Raw genomic sequence first — 13,841 nt, forward strand, 5'->3', positions numbered from 1 at the left:
TGTCGGAAATTCCGACCGTGTGTGGGCTCCATCACACATTTTCTATCGGATTTTCCGACACACAAAGTTTGAGAGCAGGATATAACATTTTATGACAATAAAATCCGTTGTCGGAAATTCCGATCGTGTGTACACAAATCCGACGGACAAAGTGCCACGCATGCTCAGAATAAATAAAGAGATGAAAGCTATTGGCCACTGCCCCGTTTATAGTCCCGACGTACATGTTTTATATCATCGCGTTTAGAACGATCGGATTTTCCGACAACTTTGTGTGACCGTGTGTATGCAAGACAAGTTTGAGCCAACATCCGTAGGAAAAAATATTAGGATTTTGTTGTCGGAATGTCTGAACAAAGTCCGACCGTGTGTACAGGGCATTAGTCCGTAGGGTTCAATATTGAGTTGGTCCACCCTTTGCAGCTATAAAAGCTTCAACTCTTCTGGGAAGGCTGTCCACAAGGTTTAGGAGTGTGTCTAAGGGAATGTTTGACCGTTCTTCCAGAAGCGCATTTGTGAGGTCAGGCACTGATGTTGACAAGAAGGCCTGGCTTGCAGCCTCCGCTCTAATTCATCCCAAAAGTGTTCTATCGGGTTGAGGTCGGGACTCTGTGTAGGCCAGTCAAGTTCCTCCACCCCAAACTCGCTCATTTATGTCTTTATGGACCTTGCTCTTTGCACTGGTGCACAGTCATGTTGGAACAGGAAGAGGCCATCCCCAAACTGTTGGGAGCATGAAATTGTCCAAAACGCCTTAAGAGTTCCCTTCACTGGAACTAAGGGGCCAAGCCCAACCCCTACAAAATAACCCCACACCATAAAGACATGGATGAGCAAGTTTGGGGTGGAGGAACTTGACTGGCCTGCACAGAGTCCTGACCTCAACCCAACAGGAAATCCAACACCTTTGGAAGGAATTGGAGTGGAGACTGCGAGCCAGGCCTTCTTGCCCAACATCAGTGCCTTAGCTCACAAATGCGCTTCTGGAAGAATGGTCAAACATTACCATAGACCAGGGGTCTCAAACTGGCGGCCCTCCAGCTGTTGCTAAACTACAAGTCCCATGAGGCATTGCAAGGCTGACAGTTAAAAGCATGACTCCCACAGGCAGAGGCATGATGGGACTTGTAGTTTCATAACAGCTGGAGGGGCACCAGTTTGAGACCCCTGCCATAGACACACTCCTAAACCTTGTGGATGGCCTTCCCAGAAGAGTTGAAGCTTTTGTAGCTGCAAAGTGTGATGAAAGGCAGGCGTCACAATACTTTTGGTAATTTAGTGTATGTATGGATATATATGGCAATAAAAACCTTTTATAAAACAAAAAGAGAGGGATACGGCAGTAGCAGGGACATACATCCTGACTGCTACTATTTTTAGACCTCGGCCTGTCTGTTAGTTAGAAGCCCAATGATCCTATGTGAACTTGTTAAGTATACCAATAGAGCCACTGCCTGATCATCTATATTCATCCCCATGAATATATGGAAAGTCAAGCAAAGTCACCTCAAGGCTACCCCTACTTGGTTTCTGAAAGGATATGATATGTTAATTGTGAGCACCACCTAAAAGGGAGCTTCTGTTTGCTTGCCTTACTATCAGATATATTCTTCATATATCCTTACCGCAGGTCACACCTGGCATAATAGGCCATTCATGCTTCCTTTGGTAGGGCACTGCTGGGAAGCATTGTGTATGTGGGTGTTCTCTTCACCTCCGGTTGAACTTGGACAAACTGGCAGTACATTATAGGATTACTGACTCCTAAGGAGAATGTGCTAGGTGGATAACTCAAGCATTCAAAGAAAATATTTAAAAGGCCCGTGAATAGATGGTAATACCACATGTCTAGCTGCACTCATTTTAGAATTTGCTTTAAAGGTTTGTGTTTACTGCCTTTTACATTCCCCATAGAGTTTAGTGAACCCTGTGTATAGTTCCTGCTTTACTACATTCCAACGATGGTAAATAGAACCCACTTCAAATGAAGCACTGGCACAATACTTTCCCCATAGAGTTTATCAAACCTTGTTTGTAATTCCCAAAGTGCTACATTCCAGCTGTGGTAAAGAGGGCCCACTTCAGATTAAGCACAGTTATATTATTTTCACCATACAGTTTATCAAACTCTGTGTATAGTCCCTGCTTTAGTGAATTCCACCTGTGGTTAAGAGAGCCCACTTTAAATGAAGCACAATATTTTCCCACAGAGTTTATAATAACCAGTGTATAATTCCAGTTATTATTTTATTAAATGTGTACATTGGCCAGTAGAGGCTGGCTAGATTAGCCACTATCCCAACTATTTCCCTGCTTAAAGTGGAACTTTAGTAAAAAAATTAAGTCTTGCTAAATCACTTCAGGCTGCCCCCTTTTGCAGGTATAAATATGTAAAACGTTAAAAATAAGTGCCTATACTATTTAAAAGCCAGTAATACACTGTCTCGCCCTGCTCTGCACATGCTCAGTTGCTCTCCATTTTTAAACACTGCTGAGTTTGTAGAAGCCGATCTGCTGACAGTCTTAAAGTGGAATTAAACCCTCCTATCCTTTACAACCAAGGAAGCTGCTTCTGTTTGCAACTGCCATGGTGTTGCACATGTGATCAATTATGACACCAGCCATTTGATGGTTTGACAGTTTGGTTGAGGACACAAGCAAATGTGACAGTTAGCAACCCCGGCTTTCCAGGAATGTAACTGTTTTTTTGAAACTGTTAAATCTATGGGTTTAGTTCCACTTTATGATTTGCTGCTTTTCAGGGGGTTTGGGCTTCAGCAAAATGGCAGCCTCCAGCAAGAAGAAACAGGAACAATGCTAGAGGCAAATTACAGCGCACACTAATTTTGGTAGCATAATTATTAATGTGAAATGTATGTTCCCTGCTAAAGAACATTTTTTATCAAGTTGTAATGGCTAAAGTTCCACTTTAAAGCTGAACTACATAAATTCAGCCGCTTTGGAAAATGTGCTGCCAAACAATGAGTTAAGTCCAACAAAGTGCATGCCACCTCCTAAACTTATTTCATTATTAACATCTGACAGTTTTTTTATGGAGCTCTGGGAGTTCAACTGTCACCATACTCCCAGTGCCCTGACAGGAGAGATGCTGCCTTTGCCCATGCAGCATCTCTGCCTGCTCCTTCCCTCCACTGTTTATTTTGTGATGACTTCACATATTACAAAGTACTCTGTGATTGGGTAGGAAAAGGGGAGGGCTGGGCAAAGTGGCTACATGCGACTCTGCAGCTGCAGAGTCGCAGAAGGTCTAACTTTGGAGCATCAGAAGTATTGTCAATTAAAGAGATAAATTCACGAAGTGACGTGCACCTTGTTGGACTTAACCCCTAGTAATCCAGAACATTTTACAATGTGGCTGAATTCCTGGAGTTCAGATTTTTGAACTGTTGAGAAAAGATATTACCCACACGGGGGAGTCAATTGTTTTCAGCTAGCAAACTGACCTATTCTCAAGCTGTAAACCATAGCAAATATGGCTGCTCCATGTACAGTATCTCACAAAAGTGAGTACACCCCTCACATTTTTGTAAACATTTTATTATATCTTTTCATGTGACAACACTGAAGAAATGACACTTTGCTACAATGTAAAGTAGTGAGTGTACAGCTTGTATAACAGTGTAAATTTGCTGTCCCCCTCAAAATAACTCAACACATAGCCATTAATGTCTAAACCGCTGGCAACAAAAGTGAGTACACCCCTAAGTGAAAATGTCCAAATTGGACCCAAAGTGTCAATATTTTGTGTGGCCACCATTATTTTCCAGCACTGCCTTAACACTTTTGGGCATGGAGTTCACCAGAGCTTCACAGGTTGCCACTGGAGTCCTTTTCCACTCCTCCATGACAACATCATGGAGCTGGTGGATATTAGAGACCTTGCGCTACGGAGCTGGTGGATGTTTGAGACCTCCTCCACCTTTAGTTTGAGGATGCCCCACAGATGCTCAATAGGGTTTAGGTCTGGAGACATGCTTGGCCAGTCCATCACCTTTACCCTCAGCTTCTTTAGAAAGGCAGTGGTTGTCTTGGAGGTGTGTTTGGGGTCGTTATCATGTTGTAATACTGCCCTGTGGCCCAGTCTCCAAAGGGAGGAGATCATGCTCTGCTTCAGTATGTCCACAGTACATTTGGCATTCATGGTTCCCTCAGTGAACTGTAACTCCCCAGTGCCGGCAGCACTCATGCAGCCCCAGACCGTGACACTTCCACCACCATGCTTGACTGTAGGAAAGATATACTTGTCTTTGTACTCCTCACCTGGTTGCTGCCACACACGCTTGACACCATCTGAACCAAATAAGTTTTTCTTGATCTCATCAGACCACAGGACATGGTTCCAGTAATCCATGTTCTTAGTCTGCTTGTCTTCAGAAAACTGTTTGCGGCTTTCTTGTGCATCCTCTTTAGAAGAGGCTTCCTACTGGGATGACAGCCATGTAGACCAATTTGATGCAGTGTGTGGCGTATGGTCTGAGCACTGACAGGCTATGCTGGCAGCACTCATACGTCTATTTCCCAAAAGACATCCTCTGGATATGACGCTAAGCATGTGCACTCAACTTCTTTGGTTGACAATGGCAAGGCCTGTTCTGAGTGGAAACTGTCCTGTTAAACCGCTGTACGGTCTTGGACACCCTGCTGCAGCTCAGTTTCAGGGTCTAGGCAATCTTCTTATAGCCTAGGTCATCTTTATGTAGAGCAATAATTCTTTTTTTCTGATCCTCAGAGAGTTCCTTGCCATGTTGAACTTCCAGTGACCAGTATGAGAGAGTGAGAGCGACAACACCAAATTTAACACACCTGCTCCCCATTCAAACCTGAGACCTTATAGCACGAACGAGTTGCATGACATCGGGGAGGGAAAATGGCCAATTGGGCCCAATTTGGACATTTTCACTTAGGGGTTTACACACTTTTTTGTAAATTTACACTGTTATACAAGCTGTACACTCACTACTTTACATTGTAGCAAAGTGTCATTTCTTCAGTGTTGTCACATGAAAAGATATAGTAAAATATTTACAAAAATGTGAGGGGTGTACTCACTTTTGTGAGGTACTGTGCATATAATGTATCACAATTTTTTTTGTTTGTTTTTTATGTAATTATTGTGTATAGTTTCCTGCTTATCTCTAGTAAAGTTATGTTTATATTTATTAGATATCTTCCAGAATTAGGCTCGGTTCACACTGCAGCGATACGGGAACCCTGCAAATCCACTGTGGGTTCCCACATCGCATGTCTCTCCTGCGGCAGTTCACACTGCCCCATGCAAACTGCTGGGAGTGTCAATTGAATGTTAATGATGCCCCCAAATCAGTTTGTATATCGCAGTGTGAACTGCAAATTCGGACAGGAATCACACCCATGTGATCCGATTTTGCTGCGGACCAAAAAAGGGTCCTGTACGAGTTTGATCCGAATACTATCTGTATGGCTGAAATCGCATCGCACAGAGATTGCATGTGATTTGCACTGCAGTGCGGTACATTTTCTCAGTTTAAACATTTGATATGTTTTCTGTTTACTATTGTGAATAAAATATAGATATATGAGATATTTGGAAATGCATTTTATTTTATGTAGATTTTACACAGCATCTCCACTTTTGAGGAATTGGGGTTGTATTTTTATTTTAGTGAAAGACACAGGAATTCTACTACAGTCGGGTTATACTGCTGCCTACAGGAGGTTTGAATACTGGCAAACAGGAAAGCAGTAATCCAGCCTTCCTCTGCCCAGCATGCCTTCGGTTTTGCTAGTGCCCTAGGAGATTGGATGTCTTTTCTTGCTGAAAAAATAGCCTTCTAACCTTGGTGACTGCAATCAAGATTTTTTTTTTTTTTTTTTTGCTGCGCTGCTTCTGTTTTTCTCTCAATTACTTTTTTAAAGTACTGGATTCCATTGAACGAGTGCAAGGCTAGCCTGGAATGTGACGTTCAGGCACTGGGCTCTGCATTTGGTGCTTTCCACCCCTCTTGTGTACTGGTTTATTAGGCTCGCTTTCAGAGTCCTGAGCCGTGGCACAGTCCCAGGTGTCATCTTGTCACTGAAGACTAACTTTGTAAGTAGGGGTGGTTGGACTGTAGCCTAGGAAGCTACCATTGTTCCACCAATGGGTGTTTCTTTAAATTTCTCACCACTGCCAGTTTGCTGCGGTAAGGGTTAAGGTTAAGAGATCGAGTGCTGTGATAATTTTTTGACTGGAGTGCTCCTCTCCTGTGATCTGCACTGTTCCGTCATTCAGCCTTGAGGAACCATAATCCCACTGCTGCTCCTGCTTCTGAAGCACCGTGTGGATCTCTGGTCGATTTCCACCTCCTGTCTACAGTAATTTCTAACCTTTGACCTCCTGAAACCCTCATCATCACATGCCTGTGCTTGTGACTACTGAGACCCTGTCTCTTTTTGGGCCTAGTTTGTCTTTTTTGTCTTTTTTGTAAATTCTAATTAAAGACATTTTTTTTATTATTAGAGTGATTAGAACCCCTGTCAGGTTTGGAAATTCAGCTTCTCTAATTGTCCTGGTGACCATTATCACCGTAAGTGAATTAAATTTGAGTTTTCAGAACAGAAATAGAGGGGAAATATTTCAAAAGTGATGCTAGTTCTGATGACCAGGTCGTCACCAGGGATTTTCCTAGTTTTGGACTGATTTCCTCTTACCTCTTGTCGTCGCTATGGAAGAGGAAGTGAGGGAAAATTTCTCCAATAGAACACAGATGGCAAAATATTCAAATGATCCAAAATGAAAAAAGCATTTTATTTTTATTTTTATTAACGTCCCAGACCATGCTCTCCTAGTGATTCCAGAGAAATCTGAAATCTAGAACCTGAGAGCCCCATAGTTGTTGGGTCCTCTTTGTCTGGGTTTCCTGAAGCTCTGTTGGGCGAGGCCAAGTCCTCCTCCATGTCCCCTCAAGGCTTCCTGTCTGTCTGTGTCTACTGGAACAATCTGGCCATAGAGCAGAATGGCGGACCATGGTCTGGAGCTGGTCTAAGTGACAGTCTGGACTGCGGGCCTTGAGCTTAGCAACTGGATGTCCTTCCCTGGGGAGGTGCTACTGATCTGCACATAGACCTGGGATGCTTTTCAAATTAACAAGCAGGTAATCACCTACTTGTTAACATAATAAGTTGGGCAGCTCTTGCCCTCTGTCCAGACCTGCCCCACCTCCCACCCACGGTCCTGCTGTGACGATAACCGGGAAGGGACATCCAGGCTGATAAGTGCCTACGCCCTGCTGGTTAAGGTAGGACTGTGCACGGGGGCTGCTATTAAAAGAGGGACTTGCAGGGGAAGGCTGCGATTAAAAGAAGGACTGTGCTGGGGGCTGTGATTTCCTAGGGGCGCTGTGATTTGGGGGAGGGGGGGGGGGGGGCTGTGATTGTGTGATTGCAAGGGGGCTGTGGTGTGAAAGGGAACTGAGAGCATTGTGGGACTGCTGTGAAGGAGGTCTGTGATGTAAGGGCTCATTTACACCAGAACACAGTGTGGGAAACCCACATGGTGTTCGCGCTTTTTGCACCGAATTCAAAACGCGCTGAATGTGAGATCTGCTCTAGTATTCTGCACTACTTTTTGTTCATCCAGTGTAAATGCAGTCTATTCAAACGATTAGGCTGAAAATTACACTGCACTGAGTTGCATGCGCATGTTCCTGTGTGATTCAGGTGTGAAGGGGACCATGGACACTAATGTAAAGGTGTGTGTGTGGGGGGGGGAGATGTGATATAAAGGGGTGCTAAGGACACTGATGTAAAGGGGGGTTGTGATGTGAAGGAAGGGACTGAGGACACTGTTGTAAAGGGAATCTATGATGTGAAAGGCGGGGTTAACACACTGATGTAAAAGGGGGCTATGATTTGGTAGGGGGGGGATGAGGACACTGATGTACAGAGGGGACTGGGATGTGGTATAGTGCAACCATGTGATTTGGACCTCTGCCGGAAGAAAATTTTACCGACTGGACCGATGTGAATTTTACTTCAAGACCCCTGCTGTAGAGGTTCTAAACAGACCCTGGCGCCATCCTCGGCAGAGACTACCTCTGATCCTCCCGAGCCCCAAAATCGGGCCAAGCCTGATGGTCAACCTCCTCAGGAGAGTCCCAATGTTCCTCTCCTGAGGAGGTTGATCTTGAGTCACCGACTGATGACTTAGGTTTACAAAGGGTTACCTGATTGATGCATGGTGTATCACCCTGCATTTGGAGAATCAGCCTGTTCCAGATCTAGGGTCTTTTAGAGGTCCTTCAGCTGTTAAGACCTCATATTGCACACACTGTTTGAGTCGTTCCTCTGTGAGGACTGGAAACCCCTGAAAGATGCTGGGCTTCTCCATGTCACGTGTCAGAGCTCTTCCTTTTTAAAAGGGAGTTCATAGATTCAGTGGCCTTTCTCAGCATAGATGTACCAGTTATCCACATTAACAGGCATTTCTTGGTGGTGGCCTTTCTTTGCCATCACTGTGGTCCCTTTGGTTTACCAATGGGAAAGGATGTTCATGGGCAATGGGCTCCCAATAAAGGACCCCTGCTGGTGAACCTTTGCTGTCTTCCCTACCTGTGAAGGAAATTCTACCCCCCACTTCTTTTGGGGCTGATGGGCAACTTAGGGATTTCCCTTGTACCATGCCCCCCCCTTTTGTGGGCTTCCAATCACCTTCAATGTCAGGGTGTTTGTGCTCAATTAGAGACATCTTAAATCCTCTCTTTGGTAAAATAGTCCCAGATGCTACTTTACTGTCCCTGGCTTAGGGACAGGATGGTGTCTTCCTTTCACCCTGAGAATGTTTCTCTGTCTAGAGTGTCTCTGCTGCCAGGCCCTTCCTAACCAAAACTGACAATTCCCACCTCATCTAGGGATCTTCTTGTGAGTCAGTGTACTGGTCGGGCCTACCTTGGAGTGCTTCAGAGCCTTTTGCTCAGGAAAGATTTGGGAATTTTCCCATGGAAGATGCTGCATCCTGTTGACATATTTTTAAATAGAGAACCTGAACCTTTTTTAAGCGAGTTCAGGTGTTGGTGATGGGTACCAAGTGTTTGCAATATATACAATTAGCTTTGCCTCAATTGTAGCTCTGTTTAGGGGGTTTTCTTTTTCCCTCTGCTTTTTTTCTTTAGATCCTGTTGACCACACTGGATCTCCTCATTTGATGACCTTCCTGGAAGGGATTGAGGGTTCAGCACCTGTGTGCACCTGTGGCAAAATTCATCCATCGTTAGATGGCCCTGTACTCCCCTGGGCTGTCAGCAGGAGAAACATGCTAGAATCCTGCTGCTAGTACCCCCTGTAGCTTTCAGGTCTCTTGGGACCTAAATCAACTGGAGTTGGCGCCTTCGTATGTGGCTGTTTTTCAGCCTTTGAGGAAGATCCTCTGGGTTCCTCCCTCATTCCTGTTCTCATTTAGGAGATTGCTCCCAGTACGCGGGCTGAGCTGCTTTCGGTGGAGGATAAAGCTTGGGCTCGAGGCTAGATGGCTGATTATCTGCTTCTAGGGTTAAGAGTATAAAGCTTGGTCCTTTTTCTCTCATTTTGAATAGTTGGTCATTTTTTTTTTTTTTATTGTCAAACTTCCCTCTTTGTATATGTTTTTTTTACATGAGTGCTAACCAACTGAATTGTTGCCTTCTGGTTATCCTTACTTGATGGGCCATTTTCACTTCTGTTTTTTTTTTTTTTCCATCTGTTATTTTGATGGCTTGCTGGTTGGCTTTCCAGTTCTCTCTGGCAGGGGCCCGGTGTTTCTTCAGCCATAAGTTCCTCTTCGCTTTAGCTTTCTTCCTGCTCTCGGAACATTAGGTTTATGTCCTAGGGCAGGACATCTCCCTATCTTCCTTTTTGGTTTGGGAGTTGGTTCCTTCAGAGACTTCTGACAGGTGAAAGTCCTCTGTTTTATGGCCCTTTCAATGGCTGTTGTCCACCCCCCCAGTTGTACTGCTTTTAAACGTCCCAACTGCAAGAGAATTCCTGCATCCCTCAATAAATGATAAACATATAAGATTTCTGTACTTACCATAAAATCTTTCTTGTAGTCCTTTGAGGGTCCCATCCCTCTGTATGTGTGTGTGTGTGTATTGCTTTCTCACAAAACTGAGGCATGCTGGGTTGAGGGGTGGTTATATGGGGACTGGTTTACTACTTTCCTGTTTGCCACTGTCCCAACCTCCTGTGGGTGGCAGTAAAACAAGTCTGTAATAGAATTCCTGTGTCCCTCAGTGGTCTACAAGAAAAATGCAAAAAACGTTTTACATATTTTATATTTCATTTTTATTTTTGTGCTAACATGTTTAGATGAATTAAGTGTAGAAGTAGACTCCCTGCTTCCACTGACTGAACACAGAATCCATTTCTTTTGCTGCAGCACGGATGAAACGGCCACTGAAAACATCTTGAAAGCTGAAATGACCATGGCCGCTCTTTGTGGAAAGTTGGGGCTTGTAACACCAAGGGATGCCTTCATTACTGCTATTTGTAAAGGTTCCTTACCTCCACACTATGCCCTCACTGTGCTGAACAGTTCATCGGCTGCTCTAAACAACAAATGTAAGAAAACTATGATTTCACAGCTCATTATTTTATGTTTACTTCAGTTCCACATATGTGTTTTACCTTGTACATATTTAAATTATAAATAAAAGCAAAACTTTTTTTTTAGTTTTGTGAAGAGGGATTACAACACCGAGCAGGTCTTATTGCTGTCTCCCTCTCCATTAGGGAGATTGACCCTCTCTATTTGTACTGATGATTGTTATCACTGAAAGTGAAAGAAAATCCCAAATTTTGGTTGTCACCAGAACAGAGATAGAGGGGAAATACTTCAATGGGTAAACTAGTTCTGGTGACACCCCTGGATTCCCTCACTTTGGAAGGGTTTTCTCTCACTTTCCTTTGTGCCAGAGAGTTGAGAGGAATCACCCCAATGGGGCACAGGTGGCAAAGAAATTCTGACCTGAAGTTATAAAACTCCCTTCCTCTACCCAAAACGAAAAAAGTTTTGCCTTTAGTTCTACTTTAAACTATGGTGTATCCCAGACCAGTTTCTCTTAAACTTTGCTCGTAACCACATTCACATGTTCCAAAGTATGTTAAGCTAAATTAAGCGTGAAAAAATAGTATTCAAATATCCCTTTAATGAAAGTATATGCTGGGCTACTTTTATACTTTTCTTCTGCTTATAGAAACTGAGAAATGCTCAGACAGGTGCCAGACACCTTCTATTGGACCCTGAGCCTGGACAGGAAATGATGGGAGAAAAAAACAGCATTATCCAAAAAAAAAGACATATTTAACTGGAATTCCACTTTAAAGCCTAACCCAAGTCAGTCATTTTTAGTTTCGGACAGAAAGCAAACAATAGGATAGACCCCTTGTAAAAATTATGTTTGTAGTCTGTGTCCCCGTTGCGCAGATTTTCCCTTGTTTCTTGCCGGAACAGATTACGATGGCAGTCTCTGCTGTGTGGAACAGAGTGCAATACAACACTTAAAATGGGGAAGGGTTAGAACCTCTATGAGATACTGTCCGTCTTTCTGTCATAGTGACAACTGCTACCCTCATTTCTTGTCCTGCTTTCACAGAAAGTGAGATGAAAGCTCCTCAACTGAGTGTTGGGTAGAAATACAAACTTGACAGTAGTATTTATTCTTCCCTAGTCTATTAAAAACTTAAAATGAAAAAAAATGGCTGGAGATGGACTTTAATTATGCTGTTTGGGTAAGTTATAAAACAAATCCTTGCGTAAATTGGCGGAAATTAGAAACATGGTCAGATTTTTATTTTATTTTATACTCATTAGAACCAGTATTCGCATAGGTTGCTTAGATTTTCTCTAATCATCAAATACTTCTATAATTGTTGCCTTCAGTAATAAATTGTAACGGTGAGAGAAGAGGCAGAAGCCACTGCAGTCTGTCTTTGGGCTATAGGAAGACTCAAAGTGGATAATTGTGTTCGAATTCCCTGTTCATTTTATACGTATCCTGTAAGTAATGATATTTTCATTGTATTTGTTTTTTTTCTTTGCCGTTTTCCATAGCTTATTCAATCCAGGGGCAGAATGTACAGATGATTAGTCCCTCTAGTGATTCACATCAGCAAGTAGTAGCTGTTGGTCAGCCTCTAGCCCTGCAGCCTCAAGGAACAGTTATGGTAGAGTACATTTATTTCAGTTTTCTCTGTTCTGTTATGCAAGTATCAGGTGGTAAAAGGTATTCGTTTTTATTTGGAAGAACTCTCTTGCTATATTTTGTTTCTCTACAGCTTACTGCTAAGAACATCCAGTGTATGCGGACACTGCTTAACTTAGCTCATTGTCATGGTGGATACCTCGGGACATCCTGGCAGCTAGTACTTGCAACACTTCAGGTAATGCAGTTATGCTGTTGTAAGGTTTCATGACTGCTTTATAAAAGTTGTTCACATGTTTTAGGAAATAGCCCCAATGTACAGCTTGAGCCTAGAATCCAGGGGGCTTCACATGGACACAAGGATTGATGAGGAGACTAACACAGACACTTGCAGGAATCTAAAGATCTGACACTTCAGTACTTAAAACTGTTTTAGCCCTAATCAGGTTAATGTTGGGGTTCAGTTTTAGCGCTGCGGTTACTTATTTAAAGAAATGTGACATGGGGTATAAATGTCAAGAGCAATTGTGTATGTGCAACAACATTTACAGTTCGGGACAAATATTTTAAAAGCCATTAGCCATGCACTAAAAAAATATTTAGAAACTCAATACATAATATGTTTGGATATCCATAGATTGTGCCTCGCTAAAACCATATTTTTGCTGGCAAAAATCGTGTTAAATGTCAATATTGTAAAGGAAATTTCATTTTTTACGGCATAGATCAATAAAATAAAAACCACTTTGCCCCATCCCTTGTTTTTTTTTTTTTTTTTCTTTTTTTTTACTCACTAGCATATCACAGACAGATTCAATTATGATTTTAGGAATAAATGCTGTGTAATGACTTGAGTCATATGTGACATAAAATTGTGTGTTGGTTTTGTTGCTGGCATTTTATTGTGTACTTAAAATGGTTTTATTTATTTTAAAAGCTTATAAATAAGTGCAGCGCTTAAAAAATAGTTAGTGTTAAATACATTTGCATATAAATGTATAATGAAAAATAAAATCACTATCAAACGAAAAAGTCCATACAGTGTGCAAAATCATAAAGGAAGTGTATACAACAGTCCACCTCAACAAATATGTAAAAAAAATATATATATAAATTTGTCCCAGGTTCACACATGGTAAATCCTCTAAGAAAATGAGTAAACAATTTCTCCTTTAACAAGATCCTCCTTACCAGATGGCGAGACCACCTATGCTAGATGGTCAAAGCATGCTCTTAATATGATCAATGCTGGTGAATCACTAGATCTCCAAAGGACCTTAAATGCATCCACCGAAAAGTCAAAGATAGGTAGAAAAACTCTCATAAGTAAGTAAACCAGTTTAATGAAAGGATTAAAAAATACTCACAGGGTAACAAGTTAAAACAAGCATAATCAAATATTCCATCAAACGAACATCCAAACTTTCTCCTCGTGCTGCACACCTGCCCAATTCCAGGTCCCAGCTTGCGTGATCGCATCACCTACGCTGGCCCTGCCTGACTCGTTTCGTCATAGTGAAAGCCATCATTGGGAGTGGCCAAGAGGCGGGGTCACGCACCCAACCTATATATAGTGACTCGGATCGAGGAGGGTGTAAGTGCGCATGCTCCCAATTACGAGCAGTAACAGCAACAAACCAATCGTAAAGACTCAAAAGAGGAGAATCTGAGTGAACAGGCTCAGAT

General features: G+C 42.6%; 1 protein-coding gene across 2 annotated transcripts in view; it reads left to right on the forward strand.

Annotated features, from left to right (window-relative positions):
- Positions 1 to 13,841, forward strand: part of MON2 (MON2 homolog, regulator of endosome-to-Golgi trafficking) — a 230,655-nt gene that overhangs the window by 90,165 nt on the left and 126,649 nt on the right. For both annotated transcript variants that reach the window (XM_073620251.1, XM_073620252.1), the window contains exons 14-16: positions 10,391 to 10,572; positions 12,065 to 12,177; positions 12,289 to 12,393. In XM_073620251.1, coding sequence (XP_073476352.1) covers positions 10,391 to 10,572; positions 12,065 to 12,177; positions 12,289 to 12,393 — 400 coding nt within the window. The remainder of the gene's footprint in view (positions 1 to 10,390; positions 10,573 to 12,064; positions 12,178 to 12,288; positions 12,394 to 13,841) is intronic.

The sequence above is a fragment of the Aquarana catesbeiana genome, linkage group LG03, assembly GCF_042186555.1.
Source record: "Aquarana catesbeiana isolate 2022-GZ linkage group LG03, ASM4218655v1, whole genome shotgun sequence".
In the NCBI taxonomy this organism is placed as follows: domain Eukaryota; kingdom Metazoa; phylum Chordata; class Amphibia; order Anura; family Ranidae; genus Aquarana; species Aquarana catesbeiana.